Source organism: Euleptes europaea, chromosome 5, assembly GCF_029931775.1.
Source record: "Euleptes europaea isolate rEulEur1 chromosome 5, rEulEur1.hap1, whole genome shotgun sequence".
Taxonomy (NCBI): domain Eukaryota; kingdom Metazoa; phylum Chordata; class Lepidosauria; order Squamata; family Sphaerodactylidae; genus Euleptes; species Euleptes europaea.
This window is the reverse complement of record NC_079316.1, coordinates 97,990,263-98,016,338: the sequence shown is the minus strand read 5'-3', so window position 1 is coordinate 98,016,338 and position 26,076 is coordinate 97,990,263. Positions and strand designations below refer to the sequence as shown.

Genomic DNA, 26,076 nt, shown 5'->3' with positions numbered 1-26,076 from the left:
AATGAGCTGTGTTAGAAGAGACGGCAGATGGCAAGAGCTGATAGTGCCATGGTTGCTATAATGTGGGCTGCTCACTCGTCTGGATGAAGAGCCCAAGAGACAGAAAGGTAGTGAAGGAAACCCAAGAGGAGGACCTGGCAATTTGCACTGTACAGTGGAAACCCAGTGTGGCGCTCACGTTTGTCACTCATCTTGTGGACCCTGCAGCCATAACTGGCTGTATTAGGAAGGGAAGGCATCCTCCTTCCCCGCAGGAATGGCCCAGGTGGTTTGTCTTTGGGCACAAAGAAAGTAGAAGAAGAGTTGTTTTTATATGCTGACTTTCTTTATTTCTTAAGGAAGACTCAAACTAGCTTACCTTACCTTCCCCTCCCCACATCAGTCACCCTGTGAGGTAGGTGGGGCTGAGAGAGTGTGACTAGCCCAAGGTTACCCAGCTGGCTTCATGTGGGGAAACAAATCCAATTCACCAGATTAGCGTCCGCCACTCATGTGGAGGAGTGGGAATCAAATCCGGTTCTCCAGAGAGTCCACCACTCCAAACCACCACCCTTAACCACTACACCACACTGGCTCTGATAGTGGCAGTGAGCCATATCAGATGTCATACATATAGCTTTTCCTGCCCCTTGCCCTTCACCCTTCAGGGCAGTGCCCCCTCCCTAAGGACAGCATTGCACTGAAAAACCAGCAGTGGAAAACAGAGAATGAGACCCTGCTAAGAGTGCTGATTTTTGTAGATCAGCGCTCACAAGGAGCAGGGCCTTTCTTGGGGCGGTTTTCCTCACATCTTTGTGAAGGGAGGTGAAAACACTTCTGGTCTACTCAGCCATTGGGAAGTACAGCATTGGTGTTTTGGGGCCACTCACTTTGTTTCCATTTAGTTTTATCGTTAAGATTTTTAATTTTTAAGCTCTTTAGGATTTAACTGCCTTGATGTGTTGGAACGTGATTGGTCAGTCGACCGTATTAATAAATTTAAAACTGCCTTAAATTGTAAACTGACTTTGATAACAGCTGTTAAAATGTGATCCATATATATCATAAATGAATGATCACACAAATAAAGTTTTGATCGATAAAAATTCATATAAACATTCATTATACCACTCTGTGTAATCTGCCTTGAGTACAAGTGAGAAAAGCACACTAAAAATAACGTAAATAAATAAATGAAAAATATATTTATCTTCCGAAAGGAAACCATCAGCATGAAAACATCATCATTATTTAGAAACCCAAGCCCCTTGGCTAAATTTATTATTATAATAATGTCTGCCTAAGCCTTTTCCTACCTGTTATCCAGCCGATCCAGCACTTCACCGCTTATTTTGCATCCCAGAATTGGTTGTTCCACATCGACGCTGGAGGCTTCCCTCTGCCAACCTGTAATTGAAGACATTTCCTGTTCTGCCTGCTGAACATACTTAAGAATAGACCACACTTTTTCTTCTGTCATCTCCTCAGACTCAACTAATTCTTCAAGATGAATGTCTTCAAACAGAGATTTAAGCTTTTCTTCCGTCATCTCCTCATCAGTACCAGACTTTTCTCTCTCATGCTGTTCAGTTCTTATTAAGGTTGGACTAGTCTCTTTGCTTAGAGTACCAAGGTATCGAGGGCAGGTATTAAGGTCCATTTCTTCCAACTGGATCTGGCCTACATCTTTAGATGTTCCTTCTCTAGGCACTGAGAAAACATGCTTGCCTTCTTCCAGTGATGTGTCTTCTTCAATCACCACTGGAGGTCCTGTTGCTGTATCATCTATAGTTCCCTGTGAAGTTACTAACACGTCACTCAGTCTACTGGGAGTTCTAATGAGTGACTCTATGCTAGAGAAATCACTAAGGAAATCATCTTGATGGGAAGGGGTGGGTGGCATGAAGCGCAACCCAGTGGGAGTTTCCAGTTCCACTTGAATGGTGGGAAGGAAGACAGCACATTTGGACTGATCGTAATGCATCGTGGAGTATAAGCAAGCATGTGGAATGGCTGATTTAACTGTATAAAGTAAGAGAAATTCATGAGATGATAGCCATTTAATCATGGATGTGATAATGGATGTAATTTCCTTAAAGAATGCAACAAAACTTAAATCAGTAAGATTGCGATCACAGTACAGCTACTCCTTTTGACTGTTTCAGAAATTAATTAATAGCCTGCCATATACATTACTGAAAGTTTTCAGTTATTGGGTTTCCAGCCATTTTTATGACTCCATAGCTACAGAATATTCTCCAACCAGCAAATGCACTGAATCTGGCTGTCCTTGTATATCAGTGATGGCCAGATTACATTTCTACATTTATTTTGATTGATGCACATTGCGTAAATGTAATGCATTGAAGTGCATTATATTGCAAGACTGCCAAGTTTTCTATAGGCCTATTTTTTGTTGTTGCATATTACACTTGCCAAATACCATTACTGATGTGATGTACAGAGATACTTCAGTAATGGAAGTGCAGCCGTTGTGAAAAATGGAAAGCCACCTCAACAAGGACAGAAAAGTATAGCATAACACAACAGAGCAAATTCTATAAGGGCATCAGCTACAAACTACAGTTCAGGAGGAGGGATCTAAATATAAATTTCAGGAACAGTAAAGCTATGTAGATGGGAGGAGTGTAATGAGTAAGGAGATCTTGGTGATCTTGGAGACTGAGGCGATCTTGGTGATATGGGTACAATCAGAAACACTGATCAAATAAAGAGAGAAAAGAAAAGATAAGCAATGAAAAACATGAGGACAATCACTCTGTTTAATAGGGATGGCCAACTGCAGACCTGTGGTCCAGATCAGGTCTTGAAACATTGTATGTGGCCCCTTTACCAAACTGGACCCAAGATGTGGTCAAAAATTTTCAGCACACAGTATTTTACATACATTTTTATTGTATTGTTATCTCCTACATATTCTGAAACAGCCAAGGATGGCTCCCAAGGGGATCTTTCAAGAAGCACCATCCTTTCTTTACCCCTGCAATCAATGACCCCAAACCATCCAAGCAAGTATGATCCATACTTGCAAAGCTCTGATTCTAAATGATGCCACCTTTGTTCTAGAACCCAACCATTTTTGATGGAGCCAAACTGTATGCTGAAATACTTCAGACACCTGGGCTAGTGTCAGAAGAACATTAGAAATACAGAAGTTAGCCATTCTTGCTGTAGTGGTCAAACGTAGCACTGAGAAATCAAATGACAGCAGACTGTAAATCATACACACGTGTACACACCTGTAGACATTAGTCTGAATGGCTAGCATGGTGGTGGGATGGAAGAGTTCGGTGTGAGTAGGGTTGCCAGGGTTGGGAAATACCTGGAGATGTTGGGAGAGGAGCCTGAGGAAGGCGGGGTTTGGAGAGGGGAGGGACTTCAATGGGGCATAATGCCATAGAGTCCACCTTCCAAAGTGACCATTTTCTCCAGGGGAACTAATCTCTGTCACCTGGAGATCAGTTGTAAGAGAGGGAGTTCTCCAGCCACCACCTGGAGGCTGGCCACCCTAGGGGTGAGGTTGTGTTGCCTAGCAAGGAGTGTGCAGCTTTTCTGAATCAACTGAGAGAAAATTAAAATTAAGTCTGGTCTTGGTGAGGACAAGAAGTTCATGGACGATTCAGAGGAGAGGAAGGACAGAAAGGAACACAGAGAACAGAGAAGCACATTGTCTTTGAAAAAGACTCTTCCTTATGATCAAAAGGCACAGGTAACATTTCAAGAGGAAATTTCCTAAAATGTCCTCAGAACTTTCTTTCTGCAATGCTTTTTGTAAATAAATTAAGCTCATATGTTTGGCAAAGCTAGAAGATCCTCACAAAAGCCAGCAAAAAAGGATATGTATTAGAATAACACCCAACAACAACAAAAAAGAAAAAAATCAATTTAGTGTTTAGAATAACATAGCTTAAAAAAAAACCCAATGCATTTGGAAAGCAGCCTCCAGACGTAACTTAAAAGTCAGCACCAATTTTTATAACCTAATGACCGGTGCAGCTTCACTTACATATCGATTTGCAGGAAAAAAAACTTTACCAATGAAGAACAAAAAGAAAAAGAAATTTAATCTCTCGTGTTTCAGTTTATTAAATCAAAAGAACTTTCGATATGACCAAAAGGAAAATAAGATAAATTAAAAGGAGTATTACGAAAAACATAGTTACCATCAACAGGATCATGGAAAACATTATTTTCATCTGCAAAGCTTCTGGTGCCTGAAATGTTTCCATAATCAAATATTGGTCCTTCCAACAGAGTTACAATGTCAATCCTATTGATTTTTGTCAATACAGAGGTTAAGGCATCAGCTAAGGGAGAAAGAACAAAAAGCAGTCATTTTGTAACTGCTTTGATGTTTGCATAGTGTTAACGAACAATAAACATGTCAAAGGTGAAGGGGAGATATCTGCAAATGCCCATCATCTGCTCATCAAAGAGCCAAGGTTAGTCTCTGTTCCCCAATGCATGTCAAACACATGCTCCCAAGCATTTGGAAATGTGTTCACCTTTGCATTTGACACAGCAAATACAGATGTACCACAGTGATGCAGAAACCATGAGTTTGCTGATGATCAACATTGTCAATATAAGTTTGCAGTTACATGCAAGGTGCTGTAAAAAAAATGGACCAGTCCTGTTGATACGTCTGTAATCCCTAAAACCCCTCTATCTAAAATGGCAGAGAGAACACAGAAATGTAAGATCACAGCAGGAAGGATTATAAGGATTTCTTCTGGTTGGAAATCTACCACCTCCATTTTACTAATTTAAAAAACAAGCAAACCTGGAGATATACATGTACATCTGCTGTGCAGTATCTGCAATAGGATTTTGCATAGTACTCTGTGGCTATCAGCCATATAGAAATATGCATCTACCCAACACAAGCTTCCAGGGCTTCCAATACCTGCCCTTACAGTTTCCCTTCTAGCCAAAGATTTTGAACATGCAGGACACATGAAGAGGTCATCAGCAACCCTTCTTACTGCCCAGGGTAGGATAATAAACTACAGAGGGATAGGAGGAGATAGGCCCCCTGCCGCTTTTCCTCAGTCTAGCAGGAGGAACTGGAATTGTACACATGGGACAGGAGAGAGAAGGAGAATGTAACAGGTGGATGCTGATGCCCAAGGTAGACTTTGAAGTCTACATTCAGATCATAGTCCTTCAATTGCCCAGTGGCACAGAAGCAGATCAAACATCCATGCACATCACTTTATCACCAAAAGACTCAATGATTCGTGAACATGTGAACTGTATCTCCAGTGAAAATCACTGTATTCAAGAGGCCAATGAGCAGCACAAAAAAATTTTCTGTGGTGTGTGATCTGTAATGGCATGTGCATGAAGTCAGTGTCACAGAACAATGTTATGATGGGGCTGTGGTGATACTCAGCAGTAGAACATCTCTTTTGCATGCAGAAGGCCCAAAGTTCAATCCCCAGCATCTACCGCTAAAAGGATCACGTAGTTCTCAAGTGACAACCATGCCTGTATGCCACAGCCTACAGACTTCACCAATGTGATGAACTCTATATCATTGTAAACAACATGCAATGTCATTAAACTTACTCGTAGCATTTTTCCCGTCTCTGGTAACCCATTTCTTTAACAACATAAAGCTCTGAGCAATTAAAGAATTTGGGTTTTCTACACGTATCTGATTAATCTCATCAACAGAAAAATTCAGTTCTCTTGCCAGTTCTGAAGTATAGGAGGAGGACAGGGTAGGGAAAGAAAGATAAATAATATCAGTATTATGTTGTACAGGCTGTTCAGTAAGTTTCTCATAACAAACAAACATATTTGAAGTATAATAGTAATGCAGTATCAGCTAGGAGTATTACTGTTAGCGTTCCAAGGCCCTCTTCAGTCCTACAAGCCTCCAGGGAAAAATTTTTTAAGGAAGGGGCAGTGGAAGAAGATTTACACTTTCCTTTGTGCGCTACAAGCCAGAGCTTTGGGCTGGATCTTTCCTTGGCCATCTCTATGAACAGCCTTTATACGAACTGACAGCTTTCATGTAGACCCTAGCTTCCTCTTGTTCTACTAGCTTTTGGAAGAGCTGAATCTCGCAGATTATATGTCATGCCACACCACTGGTTTGAATCCAAAGAACCTCATGTCATTTTCATACACTGGAATTACCCATTCCCCTCCCAAAACTGCCACTCACACCACCTGAAAAGCTGCTCCTAGGGGTCAGATGGCCTTTAGGAATGGCGTGTGACATTGCATGGGGAGGAAAGAAGTTGGTGACCTCCATTGGTGAGCCAAAACACCTCTACTCACACATGGTAAATGCAGGGTCCAAGCCCATTAGATAAGCAATTGTGCATATATAAAGTGCTGTCAAGGTGCAATTGACTTATGGCGACCCTGTAGTGTTTTCCAGGCAAATATATTAACCAGAGGTGGTTTGCCATTGCCTTCCTCTGCAAAGTCCTCCTTGGTGGTCTCCCATCTAAGTACTGACCCTGCTTAGCTTCAAAGGCCTGACAAGATCAGGCTATACGATACCATTCCCCATCCTTGATAAGCAATTGTCAAGTAACAAAACTGTAAATAAAAACAACAATTCAGCCTGAGTGCAGGATTGACTGTACTGTACTGCTGACTCATCTATAGCCATGAAGCTCTCTGGGTAACACTGGGCCAGTCATACTGTCTCATTCTAACCTACCTCACAAGGCTGTTGTGGGGCTAAAATGGTAATTCCTTGACTGAATGAGCAAATGGATAAAAATGTGACGAACAAGAGAACTGTTTTATATCATGAGACGCAGTCCTAAGGCCCATTTAATAAAGATTGCATACATACATTTATGCCTATTGAATCACTTAAGTCTTAGGATACAAAATGCTTTGTTCCCCCCCCCCCCCCACACACACACATATACAGTAAGCTGGGAGTCAAATGTGTTTGCTGCTTCCTAGGTCATCACCACATCATCAAATCTTACCTGTCCAGCTAAGTCCCAGATGATCAGCCACAATTGCCATCCTGATATCTGTCCGTTCACATGGACTCTGTGGACCTGTGATTTTACAATTCCTTGATTAAAAAAGGTCTTGTGAAACAATCCTTAGCACTGACTAACAGAATTATAATATACTCTGTGCTAAGTTAACTGGTGCTCAGATCAAATACTAAAATGACCGAGTGCCCCAAAAAACCTACATAAATAAATAAATATATTTTGTCACAGCTTTCAAATTTTTTATTCTGAGAAATCCAAGTGTCAAACTAAATGATGTTAATTGTGTAGATGAAACCAAACATGCTGACAGTCTGTCTAGTGAACTGGTCAATGGTGGTTTAATTACTGGTGGAGGTGGGGGAGAACCCACCAGTACTTAAAGGGGGTTATGAAAAATCTGTTTCTCCCCCTCTATTTTGACAAAAATGAGACTTTTGCTGTCACAAAATAAATCTTCTAAGACCTGAATAATGACATGAATGTCTTCAAAGCATGCTTCACTAGCTGTCTCTAAGAATATAGGTTTCATTTAAAAGGAAGAAAGAAGAGTAGAAGACAGCACGTACAGATGACAATGACAGAATGAGAACTACAGGAAGTCACTTCACAAGCAGTCACAACAGTTCATGCACTAGGATCAACAAGTTGAAAATTTTACAAACTAGGCTGGATCTCCACGAGGTGAGCCATGAGAGCTCCAGAAACCTGACTCCCTCCATTCTCACCAGTCCTCTTACTCCTCCTCCTCTCACTGTCGGCCTTTTCAATCTTTGATTTTAAAGATGCTGCCTCTGTTCTCATATCTCTAGCGGGCTTCGATGTAATGGAAGGCAGGAAAACTTGAGTGGCTTCGGACAAGGACGTGTTTCGGGATGTACTGTCTTCTTCTTCGTCCTCGGACACCTCTGACTGCATCTGCTCCTCTTCGTCGGACAGACGATCCACCAGCTTTAATGCCTCACCACTAATTCCCTTAAAATACTCAATAGAATGCTTACATACCTCCCTAAGCTGGCTTTGCTTCACTTTAACTGTCGTTGTTGTAGTGGTGGCAGATCTTACCTTTAATGGTAATTTAGAAGGAAGTGGTTTGACTCTGCTTCTCTCTAGCTGCTCTTGGTTTTGAGCTGTGGGTGTCTTTCTAGCTACAGCTAAATTATGCCTTTGTGTATTTTTTACAGGAATCTTAGACCTCGCTTCTACATGTGGAGAAGAGCTGTTCTGTTTCCTTTTGTCAGGTTTACTCTCCTGTCTGACTTTAGTCACTCTGCCAGCCTGGCTACTGGTATGTGGGGTGGCTTCTTTTGCTGAGGTAGCCTTTATAGGAAGTTTTGATCTTGCTCTATTCCCTAGTGGCTCAGATGACTTCTGATGTTCTCCGTGTAATTTTTGCTTACAGTGTCCTTGTGATGCACCTGTACCACTTCCTGAAGTGTTTTTTGTTTGATTAGCTTTTTGTGTGGGATGCTTGGACTCAAAGTGTTCATTTAGCACTACTTTACAGGTAACACTATTAGTAGGTGTAGTGGGTGGATCCAAATTGTTGTTGTTATTAAAATTATCTTTTTGGAAATCATGCTTTTCTGCTTCCCTACCGTTTCTCTGGCTAAGCATAGCTGTACTCATAATCTCTGCTACGGTTTCATACTCTAACCCCTGAACAACCGATGTCACAGATTCTATCTTATCTGTCACTTCTCCAGGGCCATCTTTCTTCAGCGTCATGGTAGAAGCAGAAATTCCCATTTTAATAGGTGTGCGCAATTTGGGATCAATTTTAGAAGCATTAACAGCTGTTGATGATTTCTCCAGTGAGCTACTACCCAGTGTTGCTTCCGTACAATCTCCACCGGCCTGGGTGATGAGCTTATATTCAATTGCTGGTGTTTCTACGTCTCCCTCTAGAGTTTTTTCTACTGTTTTGTCCCCTGAGTGTGGTTGTGTGATGGCAGTGACTTTAGTTTTATCCCCTTCCCCCTTGTCCCCTGACTTCCCTTCAGAAGTATGCTCACCAATCTGAAAAAATTGGAGTCTTTCTTCAACAAAATCCCTCTTGCTCATGTCAATTGCGCCACTGCGAGTCATCTCAAACATCTTCCCTTCATGAAATGGGAAGGGGTTGGGCTCACTAGTTGGTGTACTTTCGTCTGTTGGAGTTCTGGCTGGAGTCGTATCGGGTGTTGTCGCTTGAGATCTATCTTCTACTCCCAGGCCAAAAGGCTTAGCCTCATCTTCCCTTGATTTAGATTCAAAAACTTCATCATCCCCACGGTTATTGGACCAAGGGTCAAAATCTAGACTTTTAGTAGCTACTGTCTTAAAAGGTGTTGCAAACTCTTCATCTACTTTGTAACTGAAATAAGAGTCAGGAAACACAGTCCTGTCAGGGTGTCTGCCTTCCAAAGTAAAAAACTGGGCCCCTGACTTCTGCTCAGTCTTATCTGCAGTTTTTTCAGAAGTTGGGCATTTTGTTAAAGGCTTGCTTTCTTCAGTACCAATTTTCCCTTCTTCCTCAATAACTTCCAGCTTACTTTGGCTAAAACACCGATCAGTCTGTTTCAAGATACCTTCTGTAGCCCATATGTCTTTTTTGGTTTCTACTGCAGGACCTGCAAGTTTAGAATCACTCTCGGTTAAGCCATCATCTTCATCTTGGAGATCATAGCCATCGAGAGAATCAATTTCAGTTGCGTCTGTATCATGGGAGAATTCTGCTGTGGTTGCAATGGAACACTCAGTGACAGACTGGTCATTGTTACCATTTTGTGCATTATCATTCTGGGGGGAATCCATGTCAAGATCAAATTCATTAGGCTTCCCAGTCTCCTTCTTTTCAGATGATTTATGCTTCGAGGCTTCCTTCCGGGTCTCTTCAGCATCATTTAATTTAAACATGTACCTTTTAATTGGAATGGGCTGATACAGGGATTCATCGTCACTGGAGTCACTGACATCTTCTCCTGGTGGCACAGGAGAAGGTGGCTGTACCCTTATGACTGGCTCAGCCAACTGGCATTTGTCATGTTCATCTTGCAGGTTTACTTCTATCAACTCCATCTCACTCTCAGAAGAGTGGCGTTGTTTTTCTGATTCAGTTTGATCAGCATCTAATGGAGGAGGAGGCGGGAATTCAATGTAGGCAACCCTGTTCCCCTTTGGCCTTTTATTAGAATCTCTATCTAGGTGATTGTCAGTTTTTGGTGCCTCCACACTAATCTGTTTTACAGAGGTTGATTTAGCCTCTGCTTCCTCGTCTGACTCTTCAGAAACCTCGGGGATAGGACTGGGTTTGCCTGGTATAAAAGCTATTAGTGAGTCAGGAGTTTTTGAGGTAAACTCATAGCTGACTTCTTCTGAACTAGGTGTTTCAGGGGTTAATGGGCTTTTCCCAGAGCTGTCTATAAAAGACACCTGTTCTAATGTGTCATCTTCTGGACTACCCTGAGGAGAAGGAAGCTGTTTTTGCTGTCTGGTGGTATAATAGCCTCCCCTTGTCTCTTGCACGGTCTTACACTCCTGACTTACAATTTTTTTAATACTTCCTTGCTGCACCTCCTTTTCATACTGCCTCCCTACTTGAACAAAACTGACATAAACTGGCAATGTTTTTATCCCTTTTGTGCCCTCAGCCGCAACTGCTAAGGGGGCAGATTTCCCCAAATTAGCATAATGATTTGAGTCAAAGTCCCTTGGGCTAATTTCTAAAGAATCGGGTGATTTACTAGGAGATAGCTCCGCATCCTCCACAGGAGGCCTTAACTCGATGCACCCATGTTGCTTACTGCTCACCTTACTGAATTCTGATTGCCTATTTCTAGCTTGCTCTGCGTAATCAAACTGTCTCTCAGCTTTTTCCTTAGCTATACCGACATGGGACACTTTAGCCGGCAGTCCGTGGACTGTGTTTTTTGGCTGCTCATGAATGCCATCAGAAATGTTAACTAATAACATTCTTTTTTCTTCTGAAATCCTGACTGGGATGTGGGATGTAGTCAACGGTTCCTTTTTCTTGCAAGTTTTATCCATCACTCCACTGGGGCATTCCCCTTCTCTGACCAGAAATTCTCTATACAGGACCTTTTTGGAGGGAGATTTTACAGTCACTTCCTTCACCTCCTTTGAACGCGATCCATTTGTTGACACTTTGTGCTCACATTCTGTCACAGTGATAAATTCACCAGCTTTGCCCATGTCTTTAGCCTCAGGGTGGGCAATGTGATTTTCTTTCACCACATCTTGAATAAGAACATGGGAAAGTTTTTCTTTTTGTGTTTTATGGGTTGATGTTCCGGGGCTTTCCCATGTTCTATAGATCTTTTTATCCCAATTCCCCTTTGATAGTGTAGTATCTGAGCTCAAACTGTACGCCAGACCTTTCGCCTTCTGATCTGACAAATCATCTGTAATGTTTTTACTTAGTGTTTCAGTTCTGTGTTTCAGTACATCTGAAGCAGCAGCATCTTCCACAGCCTTCCCTTTGCTCAGGATGCCATCTTTTAATTTGGCAGTGGAAGCTTCTCTCTGCAGTGTTATATTTCCATCAGCGAGGTCTACCTCTTTCACCTGCTTTTCCCGTGCATAAAATTGGTAGACTGGGAGCTTGCTGTCCTGGAATTTTTTCACTGGGATTTTAGATTGAGCGTCCTGCTTTTTATCATCTTGCGACAGCTCCTTACTCTTACAGCCTATGCTCTGTTCAAACTTCAGCCTAATAGAACTGAGTTTGGACTGCTTCAGTTGAAAGCCGGTCGGTGAAGACTCAGGGGTTTTACTCTTCTGAGCTATTCCTTTGTGCTCCACCAACTGCTTACAGTCTTCAGTTTGCTGCGTAAGAGCCCTTCTCTCAGGACTGCTGGGTAAACTAGCGGCTCTTCTTTCATCAGGTTTTGGGAAGCACTTTCTGTCATGGCTGTATGGTCCTCCTTTACTCCAGTCGTCCTTCGAACACGGCAGGTCAGTCGCTGTCACTTTTTCAGGGCTGCTGCTGGCTGAACTATGGCCTGAATGAACTTTCCCATTTCTTTTCTGTTGCTTTTTTTCTGGAGATTGGAGTTCATTGTTCAGTTTTTCTGTTTTGTCCCGGAAGAACTGTGATACTTCCGTCAGCTTTTCTTCCGCCTCCTTAACAGTCCTGTCCACCCTGTCTTCATATATCAACTTTTCTCTACCTCTATCTAATCTGTTCTCAGTAAACCGCATCCACATGGCTTGCTTGGGGCTACTAACATCTCCGGTATAATGTAACACTGTCACTTTATCATAATGATCATCTTTGGACATTTTACCTACACAGTTTTCTGATATATCTTTAGAGATTTTGGTGAGAATTTCTTTTGGGGGGGCTGTAGCTACTTTGTCTCTGCATCGCTTATCAGGCCCCTGCAAGTCTGAGCTAAGGGGTAAAACATGGTCTGTAACTGATTCCTCAGTATCAGAGTGAGACACATCTAGCTTTTCTGAGAGAAGCATTTTCTCAGCAAACCTGTATGATTCCCCTCTTAGTTCTGACAACTCATCATCATGGTACTCTACTGAGTGCTGGCTCAAAAGCTTCAGTGTTTTGTACGAGTCATCAGACATAAGTTGGGCAGAACTAGGGCGACTGTCTTCTTCCTGAGACACAGGAGTATTTACTCTAGAAGATTCCAGATAAGAAGGAAGTGACTCTTCAGCTGTAAGCTCTTCTTCTTCTTGCTGACCTTGTTCATCTGAACAAGGAAGAGAATCATGCTTTTCCAAATCAACCCGGGCTAGTTCTTTCTGATAAACATACATTTCTTTCTCTGGATGTTTTTTTGTTTCTCTAATAATGACTTCAGTAGGGTCAGCCTCATTACCTTTTTCAATATGGACCTCTATTATACGCTCCAGTTTGGGTTTCATTTTGCTGTCCTTCTCTGCATGTTGTGGTGAAATTTCAGTTGACTTGCTAACATCTGGTGTTACCGAAGACTTATGTTCAAACAGACCTGCCAGTTCTTTGGAAGGATCACGTCCTGACTGAAAAGCTTTCATTATATCGTGAACAGACATTGTTTCCTCAATTCTTTCTGAAGCATTCTCAGGGCATGGAGGCTTATGGTATACCATTCTAGTCGTGGTAGTGATATGAGTCTCTTCTTTCACACGGACACCTTTACCAAGAACACACTTGTGGTCATCATCTTCACTGTTCGCTTTCATTTGAAATGCTTTCACTTTTTCTTTGATAGATCCACCATTTGACCTGGGTTCTAGCTCCACGGGTTCCACTTTTGTTGATGGTGGCTCTTCTGCCTGTGGTTCAGGAACCTCTTCTGAAGAGGGTTCATAGCTACGGATGACATGAACCACCTCAGTTCTCGTTTCTGTAATGACAGGAGGGATGGGTACATCGTGGAAAAGTGGTTTTGGCCCTGTGCTCTCTGCACTTTGTGGGGCTGAAGGCGTTTTCTCACTTCTCGTTTCAAAGCCACTGTCAGACAATGGACTTTTATCTTGGTCATGTTGGGAAAAGTCATCTGGAGATTCTAAAATGGTATCTGTTCCAAAATAGGAATCTGTGATTTTGCACAACTCTTTTTCTGAAGTAGAAGGCCTCATGGAGGCTGGAGGCATTTTTAGCTTATGTTCTTGTAAAGCAGTGGCTGGTTTTAAAACTCGTTTCTGTCTCTCTTCGCCTTCTCGTTTCCCCTCGTCAAATTTGTACTTTAAGCTTGCCAGTGAACTACTCCCAATGTCATTAGTCAAATAATCAATTACTTTAGTCAAGTTATAATCCTTTTCAGACACGGCCTTTGCTTTAATTTGCATTTTTTCAGAAATTGATATAGGAGGATATATCATGGGCTGCCGTCTTGCTTCATCAATCTCATCTGCACTGAACTCTACCCATTCATCCTCAGATGAGTGTCCTTTATCATTATTTGATAGCTTGGCGGATCCTTTTTCTAAACACACATCTTTTTTCAGTATCTCACTAACTTTTACTAAGTCCTCTTTTACTTTCTCAACAATTTTAAAAGGTTCTTCATCATCTATTCTACCCTCTTTTGTTAGTTCTGGCTGGAATGCCTTGTCCTCCGTTACATCTGTCTGCAATATCGCTGTCATTCTTATTAGGTCCTCTTTCATCTCAGCCACATCTTTTAATATCTCCTGACTAGAGGATAAAGAAGATGGTGCGGACAACTTAAGCGCAGAGGGTGCTAAAAACAAGGATGATTTTATAGGAGATAAGTTTCGGTTAAAGTGAGGCTGTGTGCGTGTCTCTGTAGTCAATGTTTTAACAGGCGATAACAACGCAGCTGCCGATTTTGTAAGGGAAGTTGACTCTGGGAGCTTCTTTAGTGCTGGTTCAGACAAAACATTGACTACAGAATATACTGGCACTGTGATTGTTGATGAAGTAACTGACGAGGTAGTTGCTGATATTGACCCAAGAGATGTGTATAGTGCACCTGTAGAAGAAGTTCTTATTGACTGAAAGGCTGATGGACTCGAAGACACAAGCGACCTGAGTGGAGAAAATGGCATTGCGGTAGTGGTTGGAAACATTTTCTCAACTGTATCGGCGGCTGCATTAGCAGCACAACTTGCAGAACTGGCTGCCGCAGTGATCTTGTCTTGAAATGTGCCCGTGGCTTTAGATCCATTGAGTAAACTGGCAGGGGATGGATATTTCAAAGGTGACATGGACCCATTAACCATGGCTATCTCTGTATGCCCGACTATGTGTTTCGCAGGGGATGAGAGGGATGAAGCCATCGTGACTTTAGAGGATGAAACAGCATCAACTGCTGACTTAGCAGGAGACACCACTGATTTTAAAGGTGAAGATAAAAGCGGTGATGCTGATGTGATGATTGATTTAAATGGCAAACTTGAAGAGTACATGTTAATGTTCGATTTGGGAGATGCTGGAGGCGTCATGGTAATGGATGATCTCTCCAAAAGAGACCCAGCTGTAGTCACTGGAGATGTCCGAGAGGGGAAAGCAGAACTGGATGCCAGCCCTTTCAAACTAGTGGTTTCCGTTACTGCGGGAGTTCTGATGAAGGAACCAGAAGAGACTTGGATATTATACGGAGACGGTGAGATCACGGTTTTTATTGGCGAGGCCATTGTCCGAAATGATCTAATTGGAGAAGCTACATCGCTAACAGATTTAACTGAAGATGTAGTAGAGGCTCCTAATGTGGATTTTATCGGTGAAGCAGAAGAAACAGACCATATTGATTTTAATGGGGAAGCTGTTGGAGTGTTAGAGGAAGAGCTTGATAAGGAAGTGAAGCCTGATTTGGTTTGCCCAGGCACTGTTATTGGTGCTGTGGTCCATGACTGATATGGTCTTGCGGAAAAGAATGGCTTGTATGAATAGGTAGCAGGTAGGGATCTTGCAGCTCCTGTACTTCGTTCAACTGTTTCTTAAATTGTTAAACCAAAAGAAAAACCAAACGTAAAAAATCAACAAAAGTGATTGAAAAAACAGAGAGACCAGAGAAGAAAAATCGGTCAGTAAACGTTGTAATATTACAAAAAAGCAAGTACAACTGTTTGCATGAGTTAGGATGGAGTAGGTAAAAATTAACAGCTAAACTGGAAGGGGAAAAATAGGAATAAGCCACATAATTATGGATGATCCGAAATGGAGAAAGAAAGAAGAAGAAAAAAAAGGCAACATGAAATGAAAGACAGAAAAAAGCTCAAGGCAACCAAGTCTGCAAACAATGTAAAGAACAGAAAACACTAAGAAGGAGTCCATTATGGTCCACAGTAATAGCTGCAACCAAAAATTCTCATACTTCCTATTGACTTTCTGATGTGCTAAATTTGAAATATAATCTCCACTCCATTTTTTTTGCCTGTTACTGGTATGTGTTTGATTTGTGCAATTACTTGAACTTGTTTGCTGGGAAATTTCTATCATTCTATCCTTTACCAGAATGGTTGATATGCTGTATGCAGGGGTGTCCAATCTTTTGGCTTCCCTGGGCCACATTGGAAGAAGAATTGTCTTGGGCCACACATAAAATACACACATAAAATACACAAATGCACTAAAAAAATTGCAAAAAATTCTCATAATGTTTAGTTTATCATTTTGTGTTGGGCCGCATTCATAGCCGTCCTGGGCCGCATGCGGCCCGGGGGCCACGGGTTGGACAAGCCTGCTGTATAGTTAAAACCTACACAGAACAGTAGAAAACTTGTGCAAATGACATTGTGTAGCTAAAGTCTGCCTAGAAAACCACTCGAAGCTATTTCATGCAGCACCAAAAAATACCTTTAAAGTGACAGGCAATAGATGTGCAAACTGTGAAGCAACGGGGGGGAAAAGTCCAAATCTCTCTCTCCCATGCACATTTCAGATATGCTTCACGCTCACAAAGCCAATAAGAGCAAGAACTTTTTCTGACTTAAGGATTAAAAGAAAAAAAGGAATCTCTTCTGCATTTCTTGCCTTTTTCATGCGATATTCCTTTAACTTGGTCAAACTTAAAACAAAAAAATTCACATGAAATGACTTTAAGAAGCATTTGTCATACATAAAAAATGGGGAATACAATTAATGGGAAAAAGTGAGCAAGCAAAGCAACCAAAACTTTTTTTTTCTTCATGCATGGTTTGTCATGTCAGAACAAGCATATGGAATAAAACAGTTTGCATGGTGTACTATGCAGAATACTGCAAAATGTTCAAAAAATCTTTCCACAGAAGGCATTTTAGAAGAAGAGTACACTTTTTCTACAAGATGTAGTGTCTTGGTACCTTTTGAGGACAGTTTGCATAGCAATTCAAAGAAAGGCCTATTCAACTTTGGCTAACTCAAAAGGTAACAATGTAGAACACAATGCCAACCTGGCAAGGACAAATCTACAAATTGTGGGTATTCTCAAAATGTCCAGTTATCACAGGCTCCTCAAATCAAGTGGGGACTTGTATAGTTTGAAGCTACTGGCTGGAGCTGTCATGTTATGGTCCAGGTAGCCATAACAGGACCACATCATTATCGTTCAATACAAGAATGACTTTCAGAGCCCCAGTTTGTATATTAGTGGTGGCTCTTAAAAGATGGAATTGGTGGGTTGCCCCTCTTCTCCACTCCATGCCTCAAAGAATATGTGAACCTGGTCCTACCACCTACTTACTACTGATCACACAGAGCTCCACTAACGTAATTTCTCTCTCTGCTTTCAACAGAGAAAGAAATAGTGTGAATGGAACCTGGTTCACATGTTCTCTGAAGAGCACAGAAGGGGAGGGAGGCTACCACTCTACTGATTGAACCAGGCAGAGTTCCTTCATGATGAATGATTAAATGATAAAAAAAACTTAAAGAACATTTGAAGGCACAAGCTCTTCACTTGGAAGTTATAACTGGAACTAAAATACCTTCTCTCCACACCTTTGTTTGAAGTTATGTTGATAATATTTCAAACCAGTTTGGTCCGTTTTTAGGCGACCAATAATTCACTGTGAAAGAATCAATGTACAACTTGTATTATCCTAATAAAGTAATGCGAACATACAGGCTTTTCTAAGAGCTGTTCAGTCTACAATGGATAATTGTTATTATTATTATTATTATAAACATGCTGGATGAATATATCAATGGAAAAAATGCCGGTGATGGATATTTCCTGCACTGCAATAAAAGAATGTTAGATCTCATGTCCTATTACTTCAACTTTTGTAAGATCAAGAAATATGCAAAAATAAAATGAAGTAATATTCAAGCCTGTGCGAGTGAGAAGTCCAGAGTTTTGTTTTGTTTTTTACATTAAACAATCTGCCGGGAGTAACTACATCACTGGCTTCTTCCATTTGACACTCTAACAGTACAAAAGGTGCGGGATGAATCCACAGGAGAGTGGCAGCCATACTGCTGGTGAACCACAAGAACTGCCCCAAAGTTTTTACCTAAGAGGAGATATTTCTACAAGACCATTTTTCCCATCCCACATTTTGTACCTGATTTCTTTGCTTGGTCATAAGAGTTACTTTAAAAAGAAAAACATTATTATGGCCAAAATCCAAAGAGCTGTGAAACTAGTTCCATAAACACAAGGGGGCTTGTTCTGCCTGGAACTCTTTCCTCCTGCCTTATGGCAAACTGCTTTTGAACTGAGAGGAATTTTAAAAACTCTTTGTGATTCAGCATGGTATTGATGTCAGGTAGTCAAAGCAAAAAAAAAAAAAAAAAGTAAAAGATTGTCCTGTAATGCTATGTTTCAGCCTAAGTTCTTTGCATCCTGAGCTTACAACACTATACTGAAACCATCCGCATGCAAATAGCCACACATACAAATAAATTTCCATGGTTTGAGGGCATAGGGGGATTCTCAGGGCCATGTTTTTTACATGCCAATTGCAATTTACTATACTATTACTATGTATGGGTGTGAAAGCTGGACAATGAAGAAAGCTGACAGGAAGAAAGTAGACTCCTTTGAAATGTGGTGTTGGAGGAGAGTCTTACGGATACCATGAACTGCCAAAAAAAAAAAAAAATCAGTGGGTTATAGATCAAATCAAACCTGAACTGACCCTAGAAGCTAAAATGACTAAACTGAGGCTATCATATTTTGGTCACATTACGAGAAGGCAAGAGTCACTAGAAAAGACAGTCATGCTAGGAAAAGTTGAGGGCAGCAGGAAAAGAGGAAGACCCAACAAGAGATGGATTGACTCAATAAAGGAAGCCACAGCCCTCAATTTGCAAGACCTGAGCAAGGCTGTCAAAGATAGAATATTTTGGAGGACATTGATTCATAGGGTCACCATGAGTCAGAAGCGACTTGAAGGCACTTAACACACACACGCACAATTGCAATTATCAAATTAGCTTGGTCCTCTGAAATTTCATTGTGTGTTCAGTCTCTCGGACCTTTCAACAAATGACCACTAATGGGGGGGGGGGACTGGTCATGATGAGCTGATCACCTTGTGAATGATTCTGATAAATAACTGCCATGTTTGTGTGTGTGTGTGTGTGTGTGTAAAGTGCCATCAGGTTTTCAGGGCAAAAGACATTCAGACGTGGTTTGCCATTGCCTGCCTCTGCGTAGCAACCCTGGACTTCCTTGGTGGTCTCCCACCCAAGTGCTAACCAGGGGCGACCCTGCTTAGCTTTTGAGATCTGATGAGATTGGACCAGCCTGGGCCATGCAGGTCAGGGTCAACTGCCAAGGGTCACCCAGTATTCCCGTCACCTCCGTTTCAAAAGTGGAAAAACAATAATGCTAAAGCCTTAGGAGGAGGTAACAACTCAACCCAAATTTTGTAAATATAAAAGCCATTGAAGTGTTGTGTGTAAGCCCAATCACTATGCTCCAGTGAGGCAACAAATCCAGCCAGCAGCTTGACTATGAACTTTCCAGGCAGTGATAAATATTTACCTTTACTAGATTAGGAGTCAGGAAACAGCCCAATGACATGCCTTTGGTGTCTACTGAACTAAGTCACCGGTCTTCTCCTCCCACCCCTATGTGCATATGTCTGAGAGTTGCCTACATTGTTCAATAATCTAAAATAAACACCTTGCTAAAATGCTGCAAACTCAATCAGCATTAAAATACTATATGAAAATAATAGTAGATGAAATCAGATCTGTCAGATATGAAGATCTGAGATGACATCATTGTGTTGCCCTATTTTCCCCCCTCCAACATAAAAATGTGTAGGCCAACCTAGTACTCTCTTGACAACACAAGGCCCTTTCTTATGTTACAGCAACAGGATGCATGCCACTTGTTTGTGGATGTTTTTCCACACCATTTTATTGCCTTTCAAACACGGAGATCACATGAGAGAAGCTGACCAATATGACTAAGTAGTCTACTCTTTTTGAAAGCAGGCATGGGAAATACTTGCACCATCCCTAGGAGACTGGGTGACATTTGCTGGGAATTTCCCAATTTGTGAAGGCTTAGAAGAGCTCCTGAATAATGGACTGTCATTAGCCATTGAATCACAACCTTTTAACGGCATCCACTTGAGCTCCATGATCTAACATTATCAGAGCAATGGAGAAGTTACCACTGGAGTAAAACCACCCATGCTTCTCTGCAATTGTAAGAACAAGTCCTATGTGCAAGTCTCCATGTTGAGCAGGGTTGCTTCCCACCCTACCCTCACAAGACCCTCCACTGCCTATAATATGAACAATATAACAGGTTCACCAGCAGCTCACAGAGCTAAGATACTTTGAGCTGCCGCTGCTCTGGAGGTCTCCAGTGCACATTTGAGAGCACGTGATATCATGCAAATTGCTGAGTATATGTGGACAGGGAAAATCTGTGAGCTACTGGCTATAATGATTCATTCACATGAATGAATGCCTCTCGTGAATGAAAAAGATGATCCCCCCCTTAAATGTAATGTATAAACTGACTTCATATATTAAAGAGTTTCAAATAAAGTTGAATTAAGACTTTTTAAAGGTGGCATATCTGGCAGAACTGCATGTCTGGCCATAAGAACTGTTGTAGAAACTGAAATTGAAGCAACAGCTGTGTGCATACAGTTCTCTTCCACATTCATTCTCATTATCTATGTGCTTTGCCTGCCAACGTTATCACCTCCTGCGTGAATCATTGCAACAGTTAGATTTAACCACCTTGTCTTTTTAAAGGTGTGGCAGAACAGCCTGTCTTGTATTTGCTATGTAAACATAGATTAGAGATTCTACACTAATCATCCTTTTATTCCGTGGAGGACATAGTTTCCTATGCCTGAATATCCCAAGTGCTCTGTGTTCAAAAGAGCTTGTGGATAATGGGAGAATTTTGCCTACTGAATCAGGACTTTTTTCAAATGACACCAAAATACAACGTTTATAGAAAAAATGTCTCTTCTTGTGAAAAAATTGATTTACGGTATTAGTAAATTTGTTAAGAAACTCACTCATTCCAGGCTCAGTCAGATAGCTGTAGCGCTTACGTAAAGCAAGGGAGACAAAGTTCTGCCGCCGGTCCGTTTTCTCGGTCTGTAACAAAACATACTTCTTTTTTGGTATCTTCAGCAACATGGTACCCATTTACAGCAAGCTGTTCTATTTGTGTCCTGCATTTTCCCAAATATTGTTCAAAGTAAGAGTGTACTATCAGGTTCTTTGGATCTGAGACAGTGCCCAAAATTTCCTGTTTACCTTTGGGCTGGGAATAGCTAGTCTGAAACTAAACAGGTAATTTTGGACACTGTTTCCAATCCAAAATATCTGAATGCACACCCCTAGCAGAAAGAATGATTCATGCTACCTAGACACAATAATAAGAAAAAAATTATTCATCCTCCCCCTCTCATCTTAGACCTGAATCATGAACAGTACACATTGCAAGTAAAATGGGCTATAGATCTACCTAGAAAACTGAATAGGGGAACAGGGATAGAACTAATTTGCTGTTCCTCAGTATGTTTCAGGGGGACGGCCATGTTGGTCTGCAGTAGAACAGCTGGATTTGAGTTCAGCAACACCTGAGAGACCAACAAGCTTTCAGGAGTCAAAGCTCTAATGAAGTATCTGACACATTGGATGAAGGGAGCTTTGACTCTCGAAAGCTTATCTTTTGGTCTCTAAGGTTCTACTGGGCTTGAATCTAGCTGTTCCTCAGTATGGTAGGCTAGTGTGAGAGACTGGATGGACACGAAGCCAAACAATGTGTTTACCCTAGTCTGGACTTAAGTTACAGTCCAATACAAATATGTTTTAATTTTCTTTCAGTCATTCCACCTTCCCTCACGAGCTCAAACCTTCCCTCAGAAATCCCTCAGCTAGTCCTGGCCAGTTCTGAGGTTGCACTCAACTGGCACGTATTTAAAACTTGTACCTTAAGATTCACGTTGTCATTGAAGAATGGATAGAAAGGTGCCTGTTTCATTACACACGCATGCTTGTGGAGGAAGGAAAATGGTACATTATACCATTTGGTACATTATACAGTAGCATTTGGTACATTATACATTAGCATCTAATCAGATGCTACTTTCCCTCAGGATTTGACCTAGGTTGATGTTAGAAATGGGCTGTGAGGGTACATAGCCCAGCCCTCCTCTTCTCCCCTCATCACAGAGCGAAAGTAGTGAGTGAACTATGGGAGTTCCATGCTAATTTGGATGTGGGATAAACCTGACCTAGTGACACAGCGGGATCAGAGAGATCTTGTGCTCAAACAAACCAGGATTTGTTCAGTTGACATTATCTTCTCCTAGTGATGAAGGGAGTGTGGGAAGGGTGGGTGGGGGTTCACAATGCCCACCCCAATCTCATTCCAGGTAGAATCCTGGGGCAAATCAAACGGTGAATAGGTCATGAAATAGACATGTATATATCCATTCTTAAATGACATGTATATATTCATTCTTAAGTGACACTGACACTATAGGACTATGACATCTAGTAAAGTCCTATAGTGGTGAGGCTGGTTTTGGTGTTACACTTTACTGACTTAATATCTGTGTCTTCAAAACATGTGTCAGTGTCACTTAAGAATGGATATATACATTGACATTACACATCAATGTATATATCCATTCTTAAGTGACAATGACACATGTTTTGAAGACACAGATATTAAGGCAGTAAAGTGTAACACCAAAACCAGCCTCACCACTATAGGACTTTACTAGATGTCATATCTCAACAAGTATCTGGCAGGTATTTTTCAGCTATGTGGTATCCTAATGAGAATGTTCCTCAGTTTATCCATCTCAACCATATCGCAACATGAACATTAGAGCAATCATTTTTGTTTACAAAACAAAGTGGCCACAAACAAGGCTACAGTTACACACGTAGAACATCAATAAAGCTAGAACTGAGGCCAAATACTTCTTCCAAAATTAACTTGCCATGAAAGCACATAAATCACAAGGTACACCTACGTTAAAGTGAATACATAAAGGACAAAAAAAGGCATGGAAGGGTTTGTTTGTTTTTTAATATGCACAAATGCAGAGATGCAGATTAGAAAGCAATTGCTTACTAGTAACAACTTGCATTGTTAATCCCTGCAGAAATTTTGTTGCAAAAGGGAGAACCAGTATGGTGTAACAGTTAAGAGTGTCAGACTAGTTTCTGGAAAACCCAGGTTCTAATCTCCACTCATGCCATAGAAGCTCTCTGGGTGATCTTGGGCCAATTGTTCTCTCTCAGCCTAACCTATCTGACAGGGCCGTTGTGAGGATAAAATGGAGGCGAGGAGAATCATGTAAGCCACTCTGGGTCCCCATTGTGGAGAAAGGTGGGGTATAAATTAATTAATTAAATAAATATAGCTGTTAGTTTTCTTCCACATACAACTTTATAGCGGCGCTATAGGTTGCAGGTTCCTAGTAATTTTCATGTTTCTGTAAGAGCTTTTGCAAGGTGGATTTAGTTTCACCTTTTGTATGCAAAACTTTACTCTGAGTGTAAGATAGCTCTTTGGTGTGCAGAAAGCATCCCCCTGCATGCAAAAGAGCACATCTGAATCCAACCAGGGTTGTCAGTACGCCTGGAGAAAAAAGGTTCTGCCTCCTTTATAGAAACGAGCATGGAAACGAGCAGCAAAGCTTTTCATACTGTGGAGCTAAATAACATTACCCAATGAATTACCTAAAGTGTCTATTAAAGGAGTACGGCATTTTTCTTACAGGCAGTTGGAAAACTTAAATCCAACCCATGAAATTAATTAATGCTTGGTTTAATTTGAAAAAATAGTGAGTAAATGTTGGCTCGGTTCTGGCCAGAAATGACAAGACTAATAAATGTGAGCCAGATGATACCAGGGACATTTTCTATGGTCGTAAGCTCCATTTATCTGATATAGTACCATGATCTATCTTGCAGAGCACCACAAACCAGGAAGGTTCTATCGAACTTGTCCTGTGCGGGCCCTCAGCTAAGAGTATAACAATATCCCCAATCCTGCACAATTTGGAAGGGAGGCCTTTCCACATCCCACACAGAGGTATACAGTGGTCTCCTATCCAGGCCTGATTGGAAGTTTCTCCCAACAAGAACAATAATCTGTGCGCCAGTGCCTGGGGAGGAGTTGTTGGCCTCCCCCTATGCAAGATGTGAAAGGACAACCCTTGACTGGAAAGAGCAAAGCACATTAGTTGTGTACTTAGCTTAGTGATAGAACATTTGATTGAAGTCTGGTGGGAGAAAAGGAGAGGATTGGGAAAGGGTTAGGGATTTCTCACATGTGTGCAGATTCTACAAGGGAGGGGCCCTGGCTCAGTGGCAGAGCATCTGCTTGGAATGCAGAAGGTCCCAGGTCAATCCCTGGCATCTCGTTAAAGGGACCAGGCAAGTAGGTAATGTCAAAGACCTCTGCCTGAGACCCTGGAGAGCTGCTGCCAGTCTGAATAGACAATACTGACTTTGACGGACCAAGAGTCTGATTCAGTATAAGGCAGCTTCATGTGTTCATGTGTTCACACAGGGTTGGATCCTTTGACTCTCTTCAGCTAAACTGGACCCTGTGATACTCTTCTGCTAAGTCTTCCTTCATGGGAGAAGGACTGATGGAGAATGGCTTTTTCTGATGGAGGAAGGCTTCCTTGGATCAAACAAAGTCCTCCTTCATAGAAGGAAGTCTTCTTCCATTGGAGGAAGACTTGATGGAAGAATTCTTCACAGAATTCAACACAGAGAAGTGGAAGTATCATATTCATATTGTCCTAAGCACAACATGCAATCATAAGCTTTACCTGATGTCTACTGTGTTGGTATTTGAAAACAAAGCATGTAAATACATATAATTTGAGAATTTAGCCATCATATTTTCAAGATACCATAGGTGTATTTCTTTTATTGGTATGAATTCAGATACAGTAATTTAAAAAAGACAGTCTTTATATTACCTCATCATCTTGATCTGACTCTGTTTCCTTTTGGTCCCAAGATGCATTGCAGAGACAAGGAGTATTATAATGGGCAGCAGGGAAAAGAATATCAGGATATGAAAAGGACCAAGTAAGGGTGCACAAAAAAAAACTAAGCTAATTTATAAGGCAAAGCAAATCCAAAATGTCAACAGAAAATACATCAAATGCAAATCAGCATGTGACACTGAAAAAAGCGTAAATATCTATGAATGGCAAGCTGAAGCATAAGCAATAAACAGAGAACCCCCAACCATAAAAACTAAATAACAGAAACTGAACAGCACAGTAACAATCAACTTCAAAAGCTTTCTGCTTCATGAAAACAATTAGACATAAAACAAGCTTAATCAGACCGTAAGGCATTCACATTGCTAGTGTTTCATTCTAATTAGCAAAAAATAAGAATAAATAAAATAAAATAAAAAAACCCGTCCACCCCCAAGATTCATCAACTGAAATTAAACAAATCTTGGAAGTCATACCTTTTTGTGAGCTGGCAGAGTGATATTTAAGTTGCAAACGGCTGTTTGTGGTAGACCTTTTGTAGTCTTTGGTTCTTTTAAAAAGGATAAGCGACCACAAGGTTCTTGGCTGGTGTCTCTAATCTATAAATAAACAGATGTCCTGATGTTGGTCTTAGAAATTTCAAGCTTTTGGGGTGTGTGTTATGCATTACATTTAACTCAGCTCATATCTCTGTCCTTAAAAACAAACAAACAAACCAAAAGAGCAGGTTTTTTTTAAATACACCAAGAGATGGGAAAGTGTACGAAGATTGCCTCTTCAAATGCTTTGCCCTGAAATGATTTCTCCAAACTTTCCTTCTCATCCATCTACAGAGTACACCAAGAAACTAAGTTGTATGAGCACAGTTACAGAATGTCATAAACAAGTATGTAGAAAAATCCTGGCTGCTGAGAGGGGGTAGGCCAAAGGGGGGGGGGACTTCTAGGGGGGTCTGATCACCCTGTGGGCCTATAGAGTCAGCTTATATCATGCGATTGGCTTTAATAGTAGCCCTGTTCACGTTACAGTGAACAAACGCACATCCTGCATGTACGTTCTGTGACATCCTTTTTCACTCACTCAGCGCTCCTACTGCCCTCCACACCTTCTGTCACACAGGGTCAGGATGACATATAGGTCAGGAAGTCACATCTCACCCGTCTTGCCTCTTTTAAAACACATAAGAGAGCCATGACCATTTCACACACCAGGTCCTCTTCCTTCCTCATAGAGG

General features: G+C 41.3%; 1 protein-coding gene across 2 annotated transcripts in view; it reads right to left on the bottom strand.

Annotated features, from left to right (window-relative positions):
- The window catches only part of ANK3 (ankyrin 3), a 301,245-nt gene that overhangs the window by 17,073 nt on the left and 258,096 nt on the right, over positions 1–26,076 (bottom strand). Inside the window, exons 12-20 of one of the 2 annotated variants that reach the window (XM_056849507.1) lie at positions 25,319–25,441; positions 24,813–24,839; positions 21,791–21,853; positions 20,868–20,949; positions 7,706–15,385; positions 6,963–7,037; positions 5,572–5,703; positions 4,164–4,307; positions 1,296–1,386 (exon numbers count right to left, since the gene is read on the bottom strand). In XM_056849507.1, coding sequence (XP_056705485.1) covers positions 1,296–1,386; positions 4,164–4,307; positions 5,572–5,703; positions 6,963–7,037; positions 7,706–15,385; positions 20,868–20,949; positions 21,791–21,853; positions 24,813–24,839; positions 25,319–25,441 — 8,417 coding nt within the window. The remainder of the gene's footprint in view (positions 1–1,295; positions 1,387–4,163; positions 4,308–5,571; positions 5,704–6,962; positions 7,038–7,705; positions 15,386–20,867; positions 20,950–21,790; positions 21,854–24,812; positions 24,840–25,318; positions 25,442–26,076) is intronic. The other variant, XM_056849508.1, reaches the window with a different exon arrangement.